This window comes from Serpula lacrymans (genome assembly GCF_000218685.1).
Source record: "Serpula lacrymans var. lacrymans S7.9 unplaced genomic scaffold SERLAscaffold_5, whole genome shotgun sequence".
Taxonomy (NCBI): Eukaryota; Fungi; Basidiomycota; class Agaricomycetes; order Boletales; family Serpulaceae; genus Serpula; species Serpula lacrymans.
Genome location: NW_006763294.1, coordinates 1889383 through 1913721, shown reverse-complemented (window position 1 = coordinate 1913721; position 24339 = coordinate 1889383). Strand labels below are relative to the sequence as shown.

The 24339-nt window shown below is 46.5% G+C and overlaps 9 protein-coding genes across 9 annotated transcripts; 4 read left to right on the top strand and 5 right to left on the bottom strand.

Annotated features, from left to right (window-relative positions):
* Positions 1 to 53: 53 nt before the first annotated feature.
* Positions 54 to 204, bottom strand: SERLADRAFT_385590 (uncharacterized protein; the record flags this gene model as incomplete). The annotated part of the gene is made up of 1 exon (XM_007316776.1): positions 54 to 204. A coding segment is annotated over one exon (151 nt), but the record flags the coding sequence as incomplete, so codon positions are not given.
* A 20-nt stretch (positions 205 to 224) lies between these two features.
* Positions 225 to 615, bottom strand: SERLADRAFT_385589 (uncharacterized protein; the record flags this gene model as incomplete). Its single annotated transcript, XM_007316775.1, has 1 exon — positions 225 to 615. A coding segment is annotated over one exon (154 nt), but the record flags the coding sequence as incomplete, so codon positions are not given.
* An 11180-nt stretch (positions 616 to 11795) lies between these two features.
* SERLADRAFT_436468 (uncharacterized protein) lies at positions 11796 to 12659 on the bottom strand (the record flags this gene model as incomplete). Its single annotated transcript, XM_007316774.1, has 1 exon — positions 11796 to 12659. One exon carries the CDS (start codon positions 12657 to 12659, stop codon positions 11796 to 11798), a length of 864 nt encoding a protein of 287 aa, XP_007316836.1.
* A 167-nt stretch (positions 12660 to 12826) lies between these two features.
* Positions 12827 to 13051, bottom strand: SERLADRAFT_385587 (uncharacterized protein; the record flags this gene model as incomplete). The annotated part of the gene is made up of 1 exon (XM_007316773.1): positions 12827 to 13051. A coding segment is annotated over one exon (225 nt), but the record flags the coding sequence as incomplete, so codon positions are not given.
* A 2365-nt stretch (positions 13052 to 15416) lies between these two features.
* SERLADRAFT_463934 (uncharacterized protein) lies at positions 15417 to 17316 on the top strand (the record flags this gene model as incomplete). Its single annotated transcript, XM_007316772.1, has 6 exons — positions 15417 to 15551; positions 15673 to 15896; positions 15970 to 16045; positions 16118 to 16526; positions 16584 to 16851; positions 16917 to 17316. The coding sequence occupies 6 exons, from the start codon at positions 15473 to 15475 to the stop codon at positions 17022 to 17024; spliced, it is 1164 nt and encodes a 387-aa protein (XP_007316834.1).
* A 37-nt stretch (positions 17317 to 17353) lies between these two features.
* On the top strand, positions 17354 to 18129 carry SERLADRAFT_463933 (uncharacterized protein; the record flags this gene model as incomplete). The annotated part of the gene is made up of 1 exon (XM_007316771.1): positions 17354 to 18129. One exon carries the CDS (start codon positions 17880 to 17882, stop codon positions 18072 to 18074), a length of 195 nt encoding a protein of 64 aa, XP_007316833.1.
* A 511-nt stretch (positions 18130 to 18640) lies between these two features.
* On the top strand, positions 18641 to 18790 carry SERLADRAFT_340782 (uncharacterized protein; the record flags this gene model as incomplete). The annotated part of the gene is made up of 1 exon (XM_007316770.1): positions 18641 to 18790. A coding segment is annotated over one exon (150 nt), but the record flags the coding sequence as incomplete, so codon positions are not given.
* A 945-nt stretch (positions 18791 to 19735) lies between these two features.
* Positions 19736 to 20942, top strand: SERLADRAFT_463930 (uncharacterized protein; the record flags this gene model as incomplete). Its single annotated transcript, XM_007316769.1, has 1 exon — positions 19736 to 20942. One exon carries the CDS (start codon positions 19748 to 19750, stop codon positions 20660 to 20662), a length of 915 nt encoding a protein of 304 aa, XP_007316831.1.
* A 200-nt stretch (positions 20943 to 21142) lies between these two features.
* SERLADRAFT_355378 (uncharacterized protein) lies at positions 21143 to 23956 on the bottom strand (the record flags this gene model as incomplete). Its single annotated transcript, XM_007316768.1, has 11 exons — positions 21143 to 21554; positions 21615 to 21749; positions 21805 to 21918; positions 21984 to 22060; positions 22110 to 22260; positions 22321 to 22744; positions 22798 to 22887; positions 22923 to 23070; positions 23121 to 23278; positions 23335 to 23474; positions 23525 to 23956. The coding sequence occupies 11 exons, from the start codon at positions 23915 to 23917 to the stop codon at positions 21348 to 21350; spliced, it is 2037 nt and encodes a 678-aa protein (XP_007316830.1).
* Between the last annotated feature and the right edge of the window lie 383 nt (positions 23957 to 24339).

Sequence of the window (24339 nt, the reverse complement as noted above, 5' to 3'; positions counted from 1 at the left end):
CACGTCTTCCTCCTGATTTTCCATCTTAGATTGTGTTTCCTTCTCCACCTGACTGTTGGGTCCCTTCGATTGTGTATCTTTTGACCCCTGGTATATGAATTCTATCTCTTCCAGAAGAAATATTTTTCTAATCTCCTCCTCAACCCACGCCCCCTTTTTACCATGTTCAACTGTGTACTGGGCGTAAACTTCAGGTATTCCCATCTCTCCTTGAGTGAAACGAAAAACTTCAACCTCGTCATGGCCGTCCAAAGGCCATGAATCTTTCAGGATCATGGAAGGTGGCGGAGGACAGAGGTCGAGTTCGGGGATGGGCGAAGGCTGGTAAGTTGGGAAAAGGGGGGATTCATCGTTGCAATTAATTCCTTGCCATTCAAGCTTCTCGGAGCCTTGATTCTGCTTGTTTGCTGGGTGATCAGAGCCTGACTTGTGGCGCTTGCTGCTTCCAGTTTCAACGACATTTTCGCGTGATCGTTTCCCAATACTTGAGACGGTAGAGGTTCGATTAGAAGAAGGTGCGACACCTTCAGTGCGCGGGCGTGAGGTGGAGGTGGGATATCGAGCAGTGGAAGTATCTATACTCGAAAGGTCTATGTCATTGCTGAGTGGATCATCCAGACGACAACGTGTGTGACACGACCCCGGATAAATTGGCGGCGACAGAGTAAGCCAACGATGTTGTAAAGACCCCAGTTTGGGATCAAGAAGTAGTGATTGTTCCGCGATGGATCGATCCCAGCCTTTGAATCATTTTCCCATGAAAGTATGCCCACTATGCCCCAAGGGTTACGCACCGGCGAATTGCGAGACATCAGGCTGGAGGGGGGTCCTTTGAGGGTCTTATCTGGCTAACATGGGCCTTAAACGGCTAACCTGGATGGGTAAAAATGTGAGTTGGAGGTTGACCATACATCATTTTGAGCATTCAAAGCCATACAATTACCAATAGCAGTAGCCTGTTGATATATGCCACCAGTCCCTTCAGTGTTCTGAGCTGTGACTAGCTGGCACCACGGTTGCTGACAGTGTAAGTGTTGATTGATTATGTAATTTACACTTCTCAAAGCAGCGCATGCAACAACCTGCAACAACTTCTACTTCCCGGATTGAGCGGACCTGTGAGTAAATATTACCATATTAGGACGTTCCCATGGTATACAGGTCCTTACCTGGCTAACCTAACCTGACGTCGGAAATTTCCTGCTTGCATACCCCTTGCTATGCCCTTTACAAAAGCGGCAAAGCCATCCTCTGTCTTTAGACTCAGCGCAGGGCTGCAAATCACGCCAGATCTTTGATAGAAGCAGAATTGAGCTTCGGAAGTTTTGTGGTTGAAGCCAATGACCAAAATGAAGTAATGGTTCTCATGAGCAATGAAGGTGCATCGTGCGTAGGTACTAGCCTGTTTAATCAGCTCATTCCAGTTGTCCTTCACCTCGCATGCGATAGTGAGACCTTGCCACGACACTTGACCATCCAGCTCCGACTCATTGGCAACACTGTTTAAAGACACTAAATCTGGCTTCAATGCGTGGGTAGTCCCACCCTTCATTTTGTTATGGTAATTGTAGAAGTTTAGACTGATGATAGCGGCCCTTACCAGCTTACTAACTTAGAGTCCGTACGGAACCACAGCGTTTCTGGGCACTTTAGCGAGAAAACATGTTTTTTTATGCCAGTGTGCCGTGACGTCACCCATTGGCACTCAGACCAACGAGTTGCACTCATCACAGCTTTGCTGCAACTGTCAGCTGCCTGCGGCACCTTCCACACCAGTGGTGCCACAAAAAACCATACAAGCAAACCTAACTGAAATAACCAATGTGACATGGCTTGCATGTGGCATTTGGGACCACCGTCCCCTTTATTTTAGATACCGCCATCTACTCCACCATGCCCCAGACCTGTCTCATGAAGAGGAAACTCTCTTCACAGTCAACAATCTCCATCCTAAGCACAAACACCTTTGACACTCACTGAGAATGGAGTGTATCCCCCCTCCACCTACCCTGAAGGCAACATTAGTTTAGTGATCAATAATCCCCCTTTGGCAGCCAAGGATGCATCAGATAACTTGTCAAACAGGGCTATACAGCCAGACAAGTGTGGATTGTTATATGTTATGAGCCCTGTGCAAGAGACGTGAACAGATTATGTAATTGAACGGACACATCAGCCAAAGGCTAGATCAGGCTAGACCTTGTGGGGGCGTGTTGGAATTGTCAAGGTCAAAGTCTGGGCCTTGTTAGACAACATTGTGCAATTGAGTGTTGATATCCATGAGCTGGTAGCCCAGATGGTTAGAGCACCACCATATATAGGCAGAGGTCCTGGGTTCAATCCCCGGCTGGTCTAATTTGCTTTTCTATACTCTCTTGAGTCCACTGTGGATTATTACAACAAGGAACAAACCTTACTTGTAGATTATATTGTAGAGAACTGGAAAGAGGTATACCAAGGCTGAATATTCCAGAAAGAGTTCTGGGACAAGGTAGTTTGAGATTCTATGGAACCGAACAAAATGGAAGGGAGATTTGAATTCAGTTTTTGAGCCAGCACAAGAATTGTGCCATGTGCCTCCCAATTTACTACCATACATACTGTACAAGTGCTGGCTTCATCATAGTACCGTCACTACAAATATCCCATCTTTTTATCGCTGTTGTCATTATTAAATTACTCTGCTGACACTTCGCTTTCATTCCTTTTCATAAACTTTTATTGACAAAAAACTTCATCAAACCACACAGAGAACAATGCTGGAAATTGACATTCACCAACAATTATTACCCAATTTTGCATCTGATGAATACAAAAACATTAGGAACAGCTTAATAATAGCCTTTGGACTCACTAATGACAAAGCTATCAGCAATCTTTCCAACACCTGGTGAAAACGCAACAATGTCAGACAACCTGATGTGCAACCACCCCAGATTGATAACCGCTGTCATGCACCAAAGTTGATTGGTAGCATGGACAGGTGTCAATAACGAAGCGAATATTCAAAAAGACTCGCCTTTGCGCCACACAGGCACAGTGCCACGTGGAATAGTAATTAATATTGCCCTTTTTGAACTTGTGGCTGATCAGCACCACCTCTATTAGGCAATCCAGTCACGCTCACCTTTGCTTTTCCATCCGGTACTTTCCGCGTTTCGGCATTTCGGCAAATTTTCGCGTCGCCACTGGCTACACATTGCATTGCGCCCTCGCTTTTGTCGTTTCCCTTACTCCCCTTCCTTTGCCTAGCCCCACCATGGGCCCCTTCCTCTCCTTTTTATTCTCACCTGACGGTCGTTTCTGGATCCCCATTCTAATCCACTTGTTTGTCACCTCCACCCTCCTCCTGTAACAACCAAGAGTTAGTTACTCTGGTGCACACAAGAACACACTATAAGGAAGATGTTTGAGGGAGTGGTTACCCCTTAAGCTGCAGAGAGTTTGTTGGTATACAACAGGAGGACTCGCTGAGGAGTCTCCTGGATCTATTGGGGTATATATACTACTACAGGTTGTTTGTACATGTGTACTATACAGTTGATGAAGGCAGTGGCTGATGATGTCATAGGGCCTAGCCCGTATGGCCAGCTCCACTGCGTGAGAGAGTTTTAAGTCTAAAAGAAAGGCAACGCGGCGCGAGAAAGGGAAATGCCGCGTGGCACTTAAAGTATAAAGTTAAAGCGGAGAATAAAAGGAAAGGAGATGTCCGGAAATTGTGTTATCGTAACACTACCCCCCTTCTAAGGCTCGACTTCCAGGCGAGACCAAATACCGGAGGTAGCGGTAAAATTTTCGGGCATAGGTTGAAAAAGGGAATTAAAAAGTTTGGAATCCATGCCTCTAAGCTTTCTGGGAGCTGAGGGATTCCTAGAATAAAATTCGCGAACAGCGTCGCGGGAGTTTTCCAGATGGGATTCTGGTTCCCACGTTCTGTCCTCGTCTCCATAGCCCTTCCATAGGACCAGGAACTCTAATTTTCCACGCTTCAAGCGTGCATCTACCACTCGTTCGACTTCGAACTCTTCTTCACCTTCCTGGGTGACTACTACCGGACCGGGCCGGTTTACGCGTTGTCCCGGCAGCGGTCCTTTGTAGGGTTTCACACGGCTAATGTTAACCGTGGGTACCACCCTCATTCGTTTTGGGAGTTCCAGCTCCACCGCATTAGGTTTGACTTCCTTAATCCGGTAAGGGCCAATCCACTTTTCGGTCAGTTTTCTAGACTGCCGGTCTTTTAATTTCAAGTGGTCGGTGTCTAACCAGACCAGGTCGCCGACCTTGTAATCAGGGGCCTTAGAGCATCTACGCTCTGCCCTGTCTTTCATCTGCTCCGCAGTTTTAAATAGCGCTTTGCGCGTTTCGTCCAAGACAGACTTCATGTCTTTTGCCATGTTCCCAGCAGCCTCGTTTTTGCTCTTGCCAGGTTCTACACCCATTCTGGGGAGGTACGATCTAGTAACCTCGAATGGTGCCTTTCCTGTAGCCGACGACTGTTTAATATTATATGAGAACTGGGCTATCTTTAGCCACTTGGCCCAATCCGTCTGTCTGTCATTAATAAATATACGGAGATACTGCTTTAACTCCTGGTTAAGTCTCTCCGTTTGTCCATCGGTTTGCGGATGGAACGCCGTGGATAATTTAGGTTTGATGCCCAGCATCCGGCACAATTCTTTCGTAAACTCGCTAGCGAATTGCGGTCCTCTATCAGAGATTACCGTTTCTGGTAACCCATGGATGGACCATACGAAATCCTTAAATAGGTCTGCCGTACCGGCGGCGGTGATGGTTTTGTTGGTGGGTATGAATACCACTTCTTTGGAGAAGCGGTCTACTACCACCATTACTGAATTGTACCCGTTTGACTCGGGCAGATCCGTTGTGAAGTCCACCGATATATCCTGCCAGGGGCCAGCTGGTATCGGGTTCGGCATGAGTTTACCCGCCGGCGGTTGATGGGAATTCTTGGCCATGGCGCATCTCAGACAGGATTTTACATATTCCTGTATGTCTTTGACCATGCCAGACCACATGTAGTTTCTGGAGATCAACTCCATCGTTTGTTGCCATCCAGGGTGCCCAGCCACTGGAGTGTCATGATGTCTATCTATTGCCTTGATCCTTGCGGACTCTGGCACATAGATTTTGTTTTTGAAATGAAAGAGCCCGTCTTTCCATAAATAGTTTTCATTGCCGTCAAGGCGCGCCTTTTCCTCTGGGGAGATGTCTTTCCTGAAGTCTTCCAGGAGAGCGGAATCTTGCCCGATTCTAACATTGGCAACCCTTGATTGATCTATCAGGGTGGCACCTTTGTTGTCATCTTCAATGCCGTTGGCATGATCCTCTCTTCTAGATAAAGCATCCGCTTTCCCCATTGAGCTTCCCGGCTTATGAATTAATTTATAATTGAACCTTGACAAGTACACCGCGTAGCGGGCTTGTCTCCGGTTCAGGTCTCGGGCCGTCATGAAGTACTCTAGGTTCTTATGATCGGTCCAAATTTCGAATTGGTGCCTAGCACCTTCTAAGTAGTGCCGCCAGTGCTCTAAAGCTCTAATGATGGCCAGCATCTCCTTGTCGTATATTTGATAGTTACGCTCTGTAGGCGACAAACTATGCGATAAATAGGCACAAGGCCTCCAAAGATCATCAGGGCATTTGATCGATAAAACAGCCCCAGTGGCGAAGTCAGAAGAGTCGGTTTCTAACCGGAACTCTTTGTCTAACTCTGGAAATGCCAATATGGGCGCTGTTGTAAATGCCTGTTTAAGCTTATCAAAAGCTTCCTGTTCTTTGGCGCCCCAATGCCAAACAAGGTCCTTTTTGGTGAGATCGTTCAACGGTCTCGTGATTTTTGCGAAGTCTTCAATAAACCTTCGGTAGAAATTACCTAAGCCTAGGAAGGCCCTAACTCCTTTGACGCGAGTAGGTTCTGGCCATTCCAAAATAGCTTGAACTTTCTCAGGGTTCATCCTGATTCCGTTCTGGCCTATGATCATACCGAGGAAGTCTACTTCCTTCACTTTAAAATTACATTTTTCGGGTTTAACGAATAGGTCCCGTTCCTGTAAGCGTCGAAGGACTTCTTGCACGATCCTGTCATGCTCAGCCTCATCGTCCGACTTTGTAAATATTAATAAATCGTCAATGTAAATGACGACACAGTTTTCCATGTCCGCAAAGATCTCGTTCATCATGCTCTGGAAGGTCGCTGGTGAATTGGTCAACCCAAAGAACATAACAAGGGGTTCAAAAGATCCTCGGTGGCACGTGAACGCGGCCTTCCAAGCATCTTCCTCTTTGATTCATACATTATTGTACCCCCATCTGAGATCCATCTTAGTCAGAATCTTGGCGCCAGCCAATTTATCCACTAGCTGACTAATCAAAGGCAGCGGATACGCATTTTTAACCGTGTGCTCATTCACGTAACGATAGTCCATAATCATTCGCTTTTTACCATCCTTTTTAGGAATGAAGAACACCGGGGATGTCATAGGACTTTTGGAAGGTCTGATGTAACCCTTCCTAAGTTGTTCGTCTATGAAACTAGATACCTCGTCTCTTTCGGGAGCAGAGAGCGGTATCATGTGTCCCTTCCTTGGTTTGAAGGTGTCTTTCAAATCTATGGCATGGTCCCAAGGCTTAGCCTCTGGGAAGCGCTCTGATTTGTGTTTCGAAAAGACTTTCCAGAAGTCGTGGTACTCGGGAGGTACCAGCCTCTTAATCTCTTCCTCAGGTTTTACCTCATCATCGTCATCGTCGATCTTTTCTAAAGATCTGAGCTCGTAAACGTGACTAGCGTTTAACTTTTCGAGACGCTCATTGTGACGGACATGATTTGGTTTGCCCAAGTTCACACATTCCTGGGGACAATGTGACAATGTGACAACCCCTGTCTGCCAGTTGATCTCAGGATTGTGTTTAAATAGCCAGGTCCAGCCTAAGATTAAATTAATCTTCCCTAGTTGGGTAGCCTCGGCAGTGACTCGTTCTCTGTGTCCTTGGTATTCGACCACAAAAGAACATTTGTGTGTAATACAGCCACCTGCGTTAAGCGTACCGTCAACGTTATAGACGGGAATAGATGAATTTTACAAGGGGGAGTCCAATTTGCTCCGCCCAGACCTGATCTATGAAGATCCCATTAGCGCCTGAATCAAGCAGTGCGCTTGTTGAGTGTACTTTGCCCCTGGCAAGGTTTTCCACGCCAACGTCTAAACGGATCTCCTTTTGGAATAAATACGTGCGCATCAACACACGCCTTGGGATTTCGGGAAAGGGTGGCTCCAAAGAAGAAAAAGAAGAAGAAGAAATTTTGGATGACACATGTTTTTCTATTTTTGTTTTACCAGAATCAAGCACCCTAGTGTTTGTCTCGCCGGGGCCACGCTCCAAGGGAGACGCTGGTGCAGCGGTAGTATCATAAATATTACAGTTACATTTCTTCATACAAGTACATACTTCTGATAACAAATTAAAAAACTTATTTACAAATTGGGGAGCCATCCCCGTCATTCCGTTATTGCTCGTGCAACACCCCGGAGCAGGGGCCACTTTGTTGTGGTTTACTTCATTTTTGCCAGGAGCTAAGGTACCCAAGTGACCTAAGCCCCGAATTCTTTTCCCTGAGCCTTCATTTCGTTGACCTGTTGGTCATAGAAGAAGGCCCGGATTTCGTCGTAAGAACGACCGGCCAAAGAGTTGAGCCGATCGTCCGACTTTTCGATTTCTAGTTGGCGCGCCTGGCGCCCTTGATTATTTTTTTGTTGGGCAGCCTGCGCCCCGTTTCTACAGTCTCGGGACATGTGTCCCTCTTGGCCGCAGTTGTAACAGTTGCCCTTGAATCTGCGCATTTGTCCGCCTTGGACCGCGCCGATATCCATAGGAGCACCCTGTCCTGGCTGCAGCCCGAACGGCTTGAACCCGTGAGAGTGATTATGATGTTGGTTTGATGACCCAGGGCGCCTCTGGGGTGTGGTGGTTTGTTTGGTGGACCCGCCACCTTGGTGCATAGCGTAGAGCTCCATGGCCCTACCGACTCGTCTGACTTCCTCGGCTGCCAGAGCCAGGTCGTCACTTCTCGTATCCTGCAGGTAGATCTGTTCTGCAATGCGAGGGTTCACATTGCGTTCCAGCAGTTCTACTGCGTGTTCGTTACCTAACCCTCCTTGGATGGAGAGGGCCAGGAACCGGGTGACATAATCGTCCGTCCTTAGGTTTCCCTGTTTGAACGAACGGATTTGCTGCCGAGCCCAGTCACGCTCAGCTTGCGGTTTGAAGTATTTTTCGATCTCTTTCTTGAGATCATCCCAGGTAGGCCACACACCCGTGGTGTAGCATTCCTGGAGTCTTACTTGGGCGTATCGACCCGCCACAGGTCCTTTTAGGCGAGATAGTACCGCAGTGGCTACCTCAAAATTGTCGGCAAAAGCGTCCCAGTTCGCCTTGACCCAAATCTGGAGCTTGATCCACCATTCGGCAAATCGCGCTCTGTCTCCTTCGAAGGCGCCAGGGTCAGCGACGACTTCGACTTTCTTGTTGAATTTCTTTTCCACCGAGGGGGTTGCTACAGGGGGGTTGGCCTGTATCTCGGCGAGCTGCGAGGTTAATTCTGCTATCTGCACACGCATTGCGTGCAGTAGCGCATTCATATCTTGGGGTTGCGACGACATGTCGACTTGTTCTCTTTGGGTAACGTAAAAATAGGTAACTGGGGGTCCCCGCTTGCTATCTGCGGATCAACCTCTTCCCAGCTGAGTATCGGATCTCAATCTCCGACTACCCACACTATAGTATTTGAAAATGTATATAAAATGTAAATGTAATAAACCCTGGTCCGAACGGTTGTCAGGGGGTGGTCCGCTTGTTAAGCTGTCAACCCTTCTCCAGACTGGCGGAGGCAAGTGCCCGGCCTGGTCAGAGGTATTCGAAAAAGAAGTTATGTATTTTTATTCTAATCAACAGTGGTTCCACACCAGCTGCTGAGCTAAGTACTCCCCTTAACGCTGGGGGCCGCGTATCACAGGTTTTGGGTTCTTCTCCCAAAGCACTACAAGGCCGTCGCTAGGAGCGCACCTATTTGCTATATGGGATATTCCTAACCGCTAACCAATCTCCTTCACCCTGGAGTCCGGGTGCCCAAATGATGGGACTTCTGCACACACGTGCGAGAGAGTAGAGGAGCGAGTCCTAATGTAACAACCAAGAGTTAGTTACTCTGGTGCACACAAGAACACACTATAAGGAAGATGTTTGAGGGAGTGGTTACCCCTTAAGCTGCAGAGAGTTTGTTGGTATACAACAGGAGGACTCGCTGAGGAGTCTCCTGGATCTATTGGGGTATATATACTACTACAGGTTGTTTGTACATGTGTACTATACAGTTGATGAAGGCAGTGGCTGATGATGTCATAGGGCCTAGCCCGTATGGCCAGCTCCACTGCGTGAGAGAGTTTTAAGTCTAAAAGAAAGGCAACGCGGCGCGAGAAAGGGAAATGCCGCGTGGCACTTAAAGTATAAAGTTAAAGCGGAGAATAAAAGGAAAGGAGATGTCCGGAAATTGTGTTATCGCAACACCTCCTCATCTTATTTGCACCCCCACCATTTCTGATGTCACCACTTCCTATCCGCTTCCGTCGCCGATCCGTTGACTACCACGTGCCACTGCTGATATCAGCAAAGCCCCAGCGGCCGGTCCAAATAGGGCAACAGGTCCATCTTCATGACGTCGATCTGCCATCATATACTATCAAAACATCGGTCGCTCGTCTTGCCTGGTTGGAGCGTGGGTGGGTAGTTTTTGAGCTGGAGAAGGTTCATCCCCTTGCGTCGCCCATGTTCATCGCTGTCCCATTCACTTGGGTACACTTATCATTTGTCCATCGTCTTCGCTACAGCTACACCTACCACACGCTGCCTGGGACTCACTTGTTCCAAATTGGAACTACTCCTCTCCCTCCCTCGTTTGACCAGGTGGTCCAACACAACCAGTCTATTGGTAAGGCCATGAAACCGTCGGATTTGGACTAGGTGGTGGACTGGTGGCTCCAGTTTCTTTTTTTTCAGCAGAACATTCATTTGCAGTGCAATTATTTTTGATTTTTGAATCATTTTTATGGACACATATTTTTTTTAGAATGCCTGACTGACAATAAAGGAACTGTGTTGATACTGATAGTGTTTTGCCTTGCCCTTTTTTTACTGCATCTTCCCATGACATCATGATTTTCCTGCTCTCTTTTTGCTATTGGACTTTACTTTATGGCTGTACAAACCTGTGACATTACTCACAGCATTCATTGTTCTATCTCTTTCTTTTCCTTTTTTTGACAATCTTATCCTGTACTACCTACGCAGGATTCGTCAGCATACATTCCTTCCTTCATGTTCTTTCTCATTCTTTTGCACAGCTATACTGTGCATAGCCTACTTTTCTTTTACTATATAAACCCCTGTATTTTACCTTGTAAAAAAAAAACAACAAGAAATCCAATCCAGACTTCTTCTCTACTCTCAAGTTCACTACTCTGCTACTTGTGATCCAGTGTGGTCACAACACTTCCCACTTCTACCACTGTCAACTGCTGTCATCGTCACTTCCCACTTTTGAAGTCATTGTCATCCCTTTCGATTAGAGTCCTTCTGAGCACTACAGTTTGTGCGTCAGGAGCCTGCTATCACTGGGAACCTCGTCACCTCGTCATCCTCGTCGTTCTCAAACCTACCTTGTGATACGATTAGCAAGGTAGTGCTCGTCTATACTCACCACAAAGCACCTATCTTCTTATAAATTCAACTATCCCTCCTCCTCAAAACCCACACTCATACACCTCTGGGTTTTACTTTGAAGGATCTTTATACGTACCACCCCACGAACAACCAGACCACTCCACTGTTCTAGGAGGCAAAGCCCATAAACAAGTTCCGTGGAATCTGGGAGGATTGTGTGTTAGTTTGTTTTGTGTGTGGTTTTCTAACAACAGTTCTCATCATCGACACCGCATTTTGAATATGGATTCAAGTTTGGCTTTTGTGATATCCATGAATTTTTGGGATGAAGCTCCTAGGAGGAGGTCATCTACATAGACAACAACAAAGCATATCTGTTTGTTGTCCCAGAATACATAGAGACATGTTTCTGCATTTAGTCTTGTGAAACCGAGCTCCTGGAGCTTGCGATCAAAAGTTTTGTTCCATGTACAACCAGCTTGTTTTAACCCGTAGATGGATTTCTTCAATCTCCAGCAGTATCCAGGTTGGATAGGAACACCCCCTGGAGGAAGCATGTACAGTTCTTCTTCAAGTTCTCCATTGAGATAAGCTGTGGATATGTCCATTTGATCAAGTTCTAGGTCGTACTTTGCTGCCAGGGCTAGAATAATTCGGATTGACTCTAAGTTTGCAACCAGAGCAAAAACTTCCTGGTAATCAATCCCCTCCCTTTGAGTAAAACCTTGTGCAACAATCCGGAGTTTGTATCTCTCAATGTTTCTGTTTTGATCAAACTTGATCCGGAACACAGGTTTTGATGTGATGGGTTTCACTCCCTTCGGAAGTGGAACAGTGTCATATACTGCATTAGTATTGAGACTTAGGAGTTCCTCCTCCAAGGCAGACTTCCATAATTCTCCATCCGGACGTGATAAGGCTTCCTTTAGTGTCCTTGGAAGGTCTGTGTTAGATGGACCAGTACTTGCTATTCCAGCAAAGAATGTCTCCTCTGTATCAGATGTTCCTTCATGAACCTCAGGGGTGTTAGGTTTCTCCATGGAGTTGTCATGCTGCTCTTTTCAAGACTGTTCCTCATCTAGAGTCCTTTGATAATCTCGGTTTTTGTCTGCAGGACGGGTCTGGCGACTGCTTCTGCGTACTCCTAGGACTTCAGCAGGCATGACTGCTCTTTTAGGAACTTGTGCAGGTACTCCAGGGAGTAGACGCATTTGTGTATTTGTTGCCCCACTCACTCCTGAAGGTGTTAAATCACTCCTCGGAGGTGTTGGATGACTCCTTGGAGGTGTTGTATGCCTTCCAGAAGCTGATCCAATGGACAGGCTGTCTAGCTGTATTCGGACTTTTTCCACATCAGCTGGCTGTATGTTGAGGGGCTGTCCTCCCACTGACTGTAACTCTACTTTGGCTTTCCGTTCTGAAGATGGCCAGTGTTCAGGTCTTGGTTGTAGAGACTGTTGTGGAGGGTGTCTTAGCTGATCAGGTGCTCCCACTGCTCTCGGAACGTCTCCACGGAGGTATTGCCCCACTGCTCTCGGAACATCTTCATGCTGATATGGTTCCATTGCTTGCGGAACATCTCCTTGGAGATGTGGTTCTATTTGCAATTCATTTGGATCTCGGATCCGAGGGTCATGATCATCCTCCTCCAATGTTTTTTGGTCTAGATAGTGAGCATTCTCTGGAATGAGTCCCTCCCACTGATCTGTGCTAGTGTCTGTGTTCCAGGGAGCAGTGTCATCCTTTTGTACCTTTCCGGATTCATTGAATATGACATGCCGACTGGAAAACATAGTCCGTTTTTCAGTATCTAGGAGTTTGTAGGCTTCTTTCCATGTGTGTAGCCAATCATTATGGCTTTGCACCCCGTGGAGTAAAACTTCCCTTGCCTTTTGTCTTTCGGAATCAAGGCATATGCTTGGCATCCGAAAAGGCGAAACAAAGTTGGATCAACTCTCCTTTTAAACAGTATTTCATATGGGGTCTTTCCATGGAGTCATATATGCAGCTGTTTGCATGGCATCTACCCAAAATGACTTTGGGAGCTTGGAATCATGGAGCATAGTGGTTGCTAATGTAGCCAATGTCTGATTCATGCGTTCTGCAATGCCATTTTGTTCCGGAGTATCTGCAGCTGTAGTTTCTTGGATGACACCATCTCCCCGGAGTTGATTTTTGAATGCATTGCCAGTATATTCTCCTCCCCCATCGCTCCGGAGGAATTCTGTGTATAGTGGAGTGAAGTTTTCTTCTCCCAAATGAGTCCAGAAGAATGTTTGGACATCTTCTTTCCATTGCTTGTATCATTCCAGTGCTTCACTTTTATGTTTTAGGAAATATATCCATGGAAATTTGGAGAAATCATCTACAATGATAATCCAGTACCGAAAACCCTCCCTGGAAGTTGATTTGATTGGTCCTCCAACATCTGTGTGCACAATTTGTATGGGGCGCTTGGCTCGGTTTCCTCCAGTGGACTTGAAAGGTAATTTCTTCATCTTTCCTAAAGCACAAGGTTCACAAAACTCCGGGGTTCCGGTAAGGGTGTCTATGTCCTGGAGCTGTCTTTTTGTAACCATTCATTGCAAGCGGTCCATTCCAATGTGTCCCATTCTCCTGTGCAATAAATTTACATCTACTGCTGCAAAAGCTGACTCCGGGTTGATTTTGGGTTTTGCTTGGATGTGATAAAGTCCTCGCTTGTGTAACGCAGTGAGGATAAGTTCCTCCTTTTTCCGAACTTCACAAGCATTTGACCCTGCTGGAAAAAGTGTTGATAACCCCGTTTTGGACAATTTGTGGACAGAGACGAGTGCTAACGTGAAGTTTGGCACAAGTAAGACATTTGACAGTGCAATATTGTAGTCCTTTTTGCCAACAGTTGCTTGTAGGATTACTGTTCCAATGCCAATGGCATTTACAGAGGATTCATCCCCAAAACTGATTGTCCTCGGAGGATGCAGAACATGGTATGTTCCTGGCTCAAACCAGGAGCGGTGAGGGACCATGTGGGATGTTGCTCCAGAGTCAATAATAATTGTTGTTTTGGTCTTATCGGGTTCCGACACAAGGTAAGCTTGAATGTGTTTAGCAAGGGGCTTGGAAATATGTACATGTTCCAATGCAATATGACTCTGTTCCTCCTCGGAGTCAGATCCAGATGATTGCTCCGCTGTATTTGCCTTTTCCTTCTCTTTTCCTTTATCCTTGTGTCTTTCCTTTTCCTTCTTCCTTTGACCTTTTTCAGCTGACTGAAGTGTTCGACACTCCGAGGTGTTGTGTGATTTGGCTTTGTGGAAGTTACACCATTTCTCCTCGGATTTGAGTGCTGATTCGGAACCTCCAGGGGCCTTCCCTGACTGTCGTGCAACTTCTGCAGTGATCCGGATCTCAACTGCATCAAAGGTAAGTTTATTGTCTTCAATCGTGTTGATTACTGATGACTGAAATATTTGCCATTCAGGAATGCATGGGAGAGATTGGAGAAGAGCGAAAGCCATGAGTTTGGTATCAACTGTTACGATAACACAATCTTCGGACCTTCCCTTTCTTTTTATTCTCCGCTTTAACCTTGTACTATAGCTTTCACACATGGTGCCACGCGGAACTTCCCCTTTTGTCCAAACTCCTCTTTCTCGCGCCACGTTGCCTTTCTTCTTATTTTAGACACAACTCTCTCACACAGTGGAGCTGGCCATGCGGGCTAGGCCCCATGACATCATCAGCCACTGTCTCTATCAACTGTATAGTACACATGTACAAACAACCCTGTAGTAGTATATAAACCCCAATAGATCCAGGAGACTCCTCAGCGAGTCCTCCTGTTGTTAACCAACAAACTCTCTGCAGCCTAAGGGGTAACCACTCCCTCATCATCTTCCTTATAGTGTGTTTCTGTGTGCGCCAGAGTAACTAACTCTTGGTTGTTACATTATGTGTTCCAGTGTTTTCACATGGGCAACTTTGTGTTGCATTGTCTTGCTGCATTTCAGGAGAGAGAATCAAAGTGCTATTTCCGCATGGTTCAAATAACAGATGTACTGTCAATATGGTGTAACCCAAAATCCTGACTGGCTTTATCCTTGACTGGCAAGTAAATTTTTCCCCAACTGTCACCCTTTTTACTAAATTGTTTTGTTATCAGATCATATTATCATCCTTTACTATTTCTGGAATCTCTTTTTTTATTTTTCATCAATTTATCAATGTAATACCACAGAATTTTTATGTTACAATTTGTGTTGATGTTTGTAAAGATTCAATGAATCATCTGCTTGAATTCAATATATTGTACACAAGTTTAGGGCAGGCTTATAAGAACATTCAACAATGGAACAGCAAGTCAAACATGCATTATAGGATTTAAAGACTTAACATACTTTACAAACAACACAAGTTCACTGACTTAACATTTTGATCACTTAACAGTATTATAATTATAATTATTTATCATATAGCAAAAACATTGCACCACAGTGGCAGAACCGGGGGCTGGACCTTGTTTTAACTACTTTCAGGCTTTTTCATCAATTTTGGGTGTGACAAAAGTCAGTTATGCTTGGTGTGTGATGCAGAGCCTTCATTTTCATGTGGTCCACTCACCCCGAGAAAACTGATGCTGACATAATCTTATACTGATTTCCCACGTGTGACGACCCAAACTTTTCGTAACTGGGCAAGGCATCCACGCGCTGAAAAAGCTAGAGACCTGTCCATACAACATACCCCTCTGTTCTCCATGGCTGGTGTTCAGGAGCCACTATCCGCCCTCCCTGAAAAATGGGCTTCTCCATCACCATCTGCGAAGTCGATTTCCCGTACGTCTTATAATTTTTAGAGGGTTTTTAGTTGGGAAGTTAATCTTGATGTCGTTTTTCATCTGATTATCCTCGTGTGTGTGGTGCTGCCCCGCTTCAATGGCGTCGTTCTGGATACCAGCCCTCGTCGAGCGCAGACTTCTTCCCGCTGGGCCAGCTTACCTCGCACATGTCCGACGAGCGGTCTTAAACCTTTCATTTGAAGAGCACGACAAGCACCAGGAAGAGGAGCAAAGACGGCTCGATGCGCTCAATGGAAATGGTTTGAATGGAGAAGACGACATGGGCGTAGGCGAAGAGGAAGAGCCAGAGGAGCTACTATTACAGGATCCTAAAGAGTGGAAGGTACGTTGGCTTAACTGTTCTAATCCACAAAAATGATCTCTATTTCTAACCGCCGTGATGTTGAATATTATAGAAACAAGATCATTACCAAGTCCTGGGCCTTTCGCATCTGCGACACAAAGCTACTCCTGCACAAATTAAAATCGCTCGTACGACACCCATATTATCCTGCGTATAGATGATATTGTTGTACTGATGTTAACGATATCTGTTTATTCAAGATCGTAAAAAGGTGCTCAAGCACCATCCAGACAAAAAGGCCGGAGCTTCTCACACGACGAACGACGACGCGTTCTTCAAGTGTATACAAAAAGCCAACGAGGTCCTCACGAACCCTGAGCGTCGGCGCCAATTTGACTCCGTCGACCCAAATTTTGTCGCCATCGAAGACGACGTCCCCACCGCTTCGCAATTCAAAAACAGAGAAAAAGACACTCAATACTTCTTTGACGAATTTACACCCGTGTTCGAGAGGGAAGCCCGGTTTAGCAAGAAGACGCCGGTGCCGATGCTTGGTCAGTACGATGACCCGAAGGAGAAGGTTGAGGGATTCTATGACTTCTGGTATAACTTTGATAGTTGGAGATCGTTCGAGTATCTGGATAAGGAAGTTAACGAGGGAAGCGACAAGTGAGTAGAATATTGGAGTCTCCATCTTTGTGGTTGACTAGATTTTATCCTTCGCAGCCGCGACGACAAGCGCTATACAGAGAAGAAGAACAAGTCCGAGCGAGCGCGACGCAAGAAAGAGGATACCGCACGTCTACGGGGTATCGTGGATCTCACGCTAGGCCTTGACCCGCGCATCAAGAGGATCAAGCAGGAAGAGAAGGAGGCACGTGAGGCAAAGAAGAAAAACAAGAATGGTTTGACTCCTGCCAACCAGAAGGCGAAGGCCGAGGAGGAAAAACGCAAGGCTGAGGAGGAGGCTAAGAAGAAGGAGGAAGAAGAAACGGTGCGTCGATCAAAGCCGAGATTAGACACAGATAAAAGTTTACCTAACGTTATTTTCTTGTTCAGATCGCTCGTGCAGAAGCCAAGAAGGCAAAGGCAGCTGCTGCAAATGCTGCCAAGAAGGCAAGGCGGCAACAACGAGCTGCGGAAGGAGAGGGCGCCAATGGGCCTTAATTCCAAAATTCCAAAAGTATAAAGTGCCTCTCATCAACGTCGTGGCATATATTGGCGGCGAACTAAGAGCAATGTGTCCATTTTACTCATCAATTTCTATATTATCGCGATGCCGTCCTCGTCCATACGTACTGTTACGCAGGACTACGAACTTACATTTGGCCTGTCTTTGTTACACTTGGATCACTAGTACCATATTAGAATATATGCGCAGTAACGGACCGATGCAGACTTCCGAGTTGCTCCAAGCTTTTGATTCCTATACGTATCCAGTGACCAGGAAGCAAAGTTTCTATCGGTGTCATCTTACCAAAGGAGACCTTCACTTGCACATTCGAGCATCAGGCTGTACACGGCGATTGCAAGGAATGAACCAGAAAGAAAGCTCTGCGATCATGATCCATCCTTTGAATCGGACCGATCGCTAGTGAGCGCAAATGGGATACAGGAGATTGCGAAGCTTGTGACAATATGTAGTTTGAGTGACTATTTAGCGGAACGATCTCGTTGCATACATCATCGCCTCATGGTGTAGGTCGGATCTAAATCGATTGCAGGCTGGTAGTCAAATAACATCTTGTAAGATGAACAGCATACGATTTGAACACGATTAGATCCTCGATGGTCGAATACGAATGATACCACAAGGGAGACAGGAGGAACATTGTGATTCCCTGAAGATTATCGATACATAAATTAATCACAAGGCGACCAAGGCGAGGATGAGACAGGAGTTGATAGCACGTTACAGACATGCAAGATATGCACAGAAGAAGCTCTAGATGACAAGAAGCATTGGGAACGAGGCAAGGTGGGCCGTAAGAGCACGGTGAACAGCGCTGTGATGTGGCGAATATGGACGAACACGCAGTTTACATTCGCCTAAGGATAAGACCACTTGGAAGGAAACCAAAAATACGTGTAGTGGCCGTGCAATTACCCCACAGACAGCGGCAGGAACAATATCGCCCGAAACGATATTTCCGCATGGACCATATAGATCGCCTTCTGGCTTGCGAGGGTGATGGAAGAGAGCTAGAAGAGGAATAATGTGACCAGTCGCCTGACAGGATATGGGCTGTAGAAATATCAGAAATTAGAGAACAAAAAGGCAAACGGACAGCCGGAGCGCAAGGAAAGGGTAAAGAACAAAGGTAGGTCTTCACTAGCAGAAAGACCGCAGAACATGATGAACAGGCAAGCAAGTGGCTGGGTGTGTGTGGTCGTGTTTGGGCGTAGTTTGTGTGGTGGCGCTGAGAACACGGCCAGTAAATATAAAGGAGAGGAGGTCCGGGCCTGTCAACGACCGTCAACACCTTCACTCTTCCCTTACGCTATGCTGTTAAAAGACCACACGGCGTATCTTTCGATGTTTGCCATATCCCAGTAACGTACGCTACAACGTCGCGGGCGCTGCAGCTCATTGCCTCGAGTCCGGGACGTATAACATCACCTTAACTTGAATCACATCCTCCAACCATGGTCAGTGCATCTCTCTCACTCGTGCCCACGTCAGCTCATCACACATCTCTTGCAGGTCCTCATCAGTAGCACAAAATACGCATGGTGGGTCTACCGTTTATCTTATCTTTGTCTTACTAATTAGTCATGACAGTGAAACGTGCATAAAGGGGCATCGTTCCTCCGCATGCAAACATACCGATCGCCCCCTCTTCGAAATAAAGAAAAAAGGTCGACCAGTAACCCAATGCGAACATTGTAGAGAACTTCGCAAAACAAAACAAGTCCACGTCAAATGCATCTGTGAATCGAAAGAACAAATCACAACTGCCGCTGTCCCAAGTAAGAAAGGTGAGACTCCTTATTGCATTGTCTCATGTTCTCTTCCCTGATCAGTCAAGTCCATGCAAATACAGGAGGAGGCACTAAGGTACCAGCCACCGCCGCCTTTCCCAATGGTTTGCCTGAATCTATGGAAGCTTCCATCGCGCAACTCTTAGCTGAAGGGTCATCTGATTCTGACCACAGCGGTATGCCTAGCACTGTGTTCTTCTTCCGTCACCATCTTCAGTATTGACAAGGTACAAGGTGAACAATCATCTGCGAGCAATTGCAATTGCAAAACTGGTGGTCAATGTCATTGTTGCACACCCAGGAAACCCGCTAGACGTCGGCCGTCCGTTCGTGACTCGAAAGAAGACAGTCATCATCCTGATTCCTCCAAACACTCTCACCCCTCTTCGTTATTCTCATCCCCACCTCCAGCTCACGTCCTCGCACGGATTGCTGAGCTTCGTCCTGTGCTTCCGAGGCCGTCTAAAGTTGATACATTCACTGGACCGTTACATGATCCATCATCTGGCACCGCTCACGGGCATAGTAACCGTCATCATCATCATGCTCATGAAAACGTGTACTTCAGCCCCTATGGTCGCGCTTACGAACATATCCATGCTCCTGATCATGTACTGGACCAGGGTACATTTTTTTCGCAAGCTGGCAGGCATATGGTCCCTCAGCAAGCGCCTCTCTTCTCAGAAGAATCGCCATCGCATATCATGGCGCCTGGCATGCCGACAGATAACCTGTTTCCCTCCGCCTGCACCTGTGGTGATTCTTGCAGGTGTCCAGGGTGCTCGCAACACAACAATGCTCCTGTATCCGCTGCCGGTGCTTTCTCCTCCTGCTCTAATCCTGAGGGGTGTTCTTTCTGTCTGGATTGTACGATCCTGGCTCTTCCTTCATCGCTTCCACCCGATACCATGTCGACGCTATTTGATACCTCTCAGTCGCAAGACATAGACGAATGGTTACGCCAAGCTTCTCTTCCAAACGCAGTCACACAATATCCTTTATCTCTTTCTCAGGCTCCTCCCGTCCACTCAGATATTGTCATGACGCAATTTACGCAGTTTGCCCCGACGTCTGATTGGGAAAAAACCCCTACGCCTCAGCTTACCCAATCATTGCCACATTATCGCACAATGGCATCAACTTGCTGTAATGGGTTATGCCAGTGTTCCCAGGGTTCCTGCAGCTGTCCGGCTGAGTGTTGCGGATGCTGTCAAGGGTGCCAGTGCGAACAACCCTGTCAAGACAGGGGATATCGTACGACATTCACCGTTTCAGGCGAAAGGAAGTCGTGTTGTTCACCAAGGGAGCATCATTCTGATTCGAACTCCCCTGGAAGACATCTTCGTCCTAATGATGGCATGACAGCGGGTGGATATACTTTGAACGTTGCAATCCCTTCCAGGTCATATACGTCAGGTGGCCATGATCTCCTGTCAGTCCCCGATATGCAAAGTCGTTCTTCGTCGTCGTCGTCCGGTTCTAGTCACAGATCGAGCGCCCAGATGGCCGGTCACTCCTTTATCTCTCCAACCCATACCAGGCCTAATATGGTGAAAACCTTTTCACAGTCATCCCCGTTACCGGTGGCTGCCCTGTCCGGTCCCAATACCCGTCCGACCTTCATGGGTTCGTATCGCTCTGCACAATCATCTGCAAGCGTCTCTCCACAGCCAACCAGTCCCATGAGCGGGGTATCTTGTGGAGATTCTGCGGGTTATGCTAGTAGCAGTGCTGGGTCGGATGGATCACATGGTGACCCTCAGTTTGATGCCTATGCTCATTACAATCCGTCTTTGGATGCAATGCACCTGAGGGGCAATTGAGTCGGCTACTTCGAGCGCTTGGCGTTATATCGCTTCGCCTATTCAAACACTGCCAGCGCGGCGCCTCGAGCACTTTTTTTGTTTACTTCTCATACTTTTTTTTTATTGACCGTTTATTGGTGTATAATGGACAAGATGTCAGATTGAGATAGATAGTTTTAGTTTGAAGTATTGCATCCTTGTTCATCTCTTTTTTGATTATCTTGATTACTATTATATATAGTCGATGTGTACGTTGTTCGAGGTATATTTACAGTCATGAACTTACTGATGTGACGTTGATTCGTCTAGATATGGAGAGCAAAGAACGGTTGGATGGAATTTCTTATATTCCCAAACACGTGACACAAAGCAAGACACAAACCGAGAAGAGATAACGAATGGTACACAAGAGGAACAGAAATCCGGAATGTGTTGATACGCGTGCATGGGAATCATATTTTTCAATGATTGCTTCTCTTCATCATGATAAATCAATCGCCTCACTTGACTGACCAAGCCCTTTACAGAGATAGTAAGTAACATTGGCTAGACGTAAATAAAGTTTCCTAGATAGAACCACCTTCAAAAATACTCCAATTCGACGCATGAACAATCTAACTCAGGGACGTTGGTGCAACTGCCACCCAGCTTGATACTCATTAATGCATGTCAACGATCGAGTTTACTTGAATCGGTTTTATACTCATTCAGTGCTTACATCCATCAGCTCGTCTCTCGACAGTGGAGGTTCGACATCAGTCGAGTCAATCGTGAGCTCGGATGGAGTCTGGGCAAGCGAGCGAGAGGGAGTTATTGGAAAGGATGGAGGCGATTGTGGATCGTGTACGTTCTGGATGAGCTCCGGCGGGAGATTAGACAAAAACAGCTGGTTATTATGTTTGACTGAGTTCTGCGAGGAAATTAGGATTGTTATACCAAGTGAACACAAAGAACGAGAGTGGGTAATTACTTTGATAACTTCTGGCCATGAGAGTCGGCTATTCTCTTCAGTGCGTTCTGGAAGCGCGCGACTGTAGATCAGTAAGAAAGGGCCCGCGCTTAGGTGTAATCCGGCCTCGTCGTTCAGAACAGTTTCTTCTGGCACCTGTGAATCATGCCAATATTAGCGTGGCAGAAGTTATGTCAGGCAGAAACTTTACCCGGGATACTGATGAGTCGGCTGACTTCCACCAAGAGCCATTATCGTACACATAAGAATATAGATGTTTTCTACCGAAAAGGCCATCGTGGATATAGGCAACTCGGAGATCATACTACGAAATCCAGTGAGCCAAATATATTCAAGGCACACATGATTGTACACTGGAAGATGACGTACTCTGGCTTTCTGCAGTTCAGGGCACTCGAATAAGTTTGCGGAGTCGCTTCGAATCTTTGTTATCTTCGCATCCGTGGCTGTAAAAAATTGTAAATATTATTGTTTTTGAACTCGATCGCGGCGTACCTTCAATCTCTTTCTCAACTTTGGCTAAAATACTTCTAAGCTTAGTTGCTGTAGTTTGAATGGTGACTGCGCGTTCTGGGTCGTCCTTAGCTTCCGCTACATGCTCATAATAATATATGGCAGAGGTTAGATCTTTCACCGTGTCCTTGTCCTGGTAGGATGCACTGAGTTGAAATCCATGTTCCAAGAGAACGGAGAAATGCTTGCCTACATTGAAGTGAGTCAGTGATTTCTTGTGAAGCATAAGCTTCTGGATTTCCTCGTTCATTTCTCGCTGTTGAGCCCTTTTAGTATTCACAAGTTCCGCATTTACTTCCAAGAATTGGTCCATGAAGATATGTTTCGGGTATCTAAACGGTTTACGCTCTGAATCCGATTTCTCATTTGAACCTCCCAGGAAAGCGTTCGAGTGACTCCTAGAGAGCTGGAATGTGACCACTTCGGATGGCTCGAATATAACTTCCTGTTTTGAAGATTGGTCGTGGTGCTTTGATAATTGTGCAGAAAGACGAGATATGAGGTCATTGTTGTCTCCGCTTCCTATCCCGCCGACTTCAACTTTGACTATACAAGTCTCTTGCAAAGTCTTTGGGTCGGCATCAAGGTGGCCATATTGGAAGTAAAAGAACCTTGGTCTATAGAAAACAATTATGAATATAGACCGCTTGAAGGAAGTTGAGTATTATACTTCGGTGTCGTATGACCTTCACCAATGAATTGTTCTGAAAACAGGTTCTCTAAGACAGTCGCTACCTGAGCCAAGAATTCTGGATCGAAGCTAAGTGCTCCGCATCTGTAAGTCAATTTTCACACGCACTATTTGATAAGTCGCCAGGGCGTTCCGCCAGACTTAACCAAGGTTCTGCCTCAAATGCTCCAAGGGAGGAATCAATATTAAGGTCAGATAGTTGAGCCAAGTCCATGTGGACAAATATCTCCAGTAATAGCCAGAGAATATGCTCTGCGAGGGAATGAACATGTCACTGTTGTAGAGGGTAATGGAACGCGTACCATGTCCAGTCATAGGCGTGTCGATTTCGTGCACACCTGGAGGTGCAGATGGCCGCCAACCAGCGACGCGCTCTCTGATTTGAGGCACAAAATATAATCCTTGGAGAATTAAAGCGGCGTACGTCATAGTATTCTGTGTAGGACGTAGTGCGACAGGGCTGGACTTAGGGTCTGAGTGAAATTCCAAAAGAAACAAAAATATGCTCAAACAAACCAGCCGTTTTCGCGAACTTGGCGTTCTGGAGGAAGTGGTTCGTATGCTTCACTTGCAGAATGATCGTAAGTAGAGTCCAGACTCGCTTTTATTGCACGATCGAGAGTCTGATAGTATTGGGCATCAGAACCAGACTCCACCTAGTACAAAGTTAGTTGAGGGAGATGGTGGAATTTGAAGACATGATCACATTGGAGGGGACGACAGCCCAGTTCGGGTCTGGAGGGCGCTCGCTTGGACCGAATTTGGGTTCTTGTTGCTGAGTTTCCAGGGATGCTTGTAGGGCACGAGAAAGATCATTGTCGTCATCACCAGTAAGGTCGATGACTGGTGTGTTTTGTCTGCGAGGGGGCCCTTCCTGGGGAGAATGGGGCCTCTGCCTTTCCGCTGGTTTGTTCGTGCGGTTATCTGCTATCCATATGTCATCGCCTCTATCACCCTCGAGTATGGCAGTTGCAGCCTTTTGTACGTCTCCGTCACATTTTCGGAGAACTCGTCGAGCTACTTCTGGGTCAAGGTCACCCATCATTGCTGTCAACAAATCCACACTGTCTTGCTCTTTTGGATCATCCTGAATATGCATTGCCGGTTATTCTGTTAGATTTGTACAGTGCCTGTCGATAAGATATAGGTCCAAATAGAAGGTTGTAGTACCTTGATACGGTAAATCGGAGCTGAAGGTGCTTATGTTACGTAATACACATATGCCGAAGCCTGGCTAGGCTCGTACCCACTCGCTAGTCTCTTGGCTAAGTATATTAGCGGGTATCGAAATTTGCGAGTGGTTGGGCCCGCGTCATATCTTGGTTCAAGATCCTAGTGAGCGGAGCTTAAATTTGTGTGCGCAGACCTATGCACCACGGGCATGAAAGCTTATGAAAGGGTTCCAGCCAAGCCGGGAGAGGCAGTGTTGGATGAGCTGTGCCTTCAAGAACAGTGCCTATCAGAGTGCCCAAGGTGCCTCCGTGGCACTCTGGGGCACTGGATTACGTGTATGGTACTTGA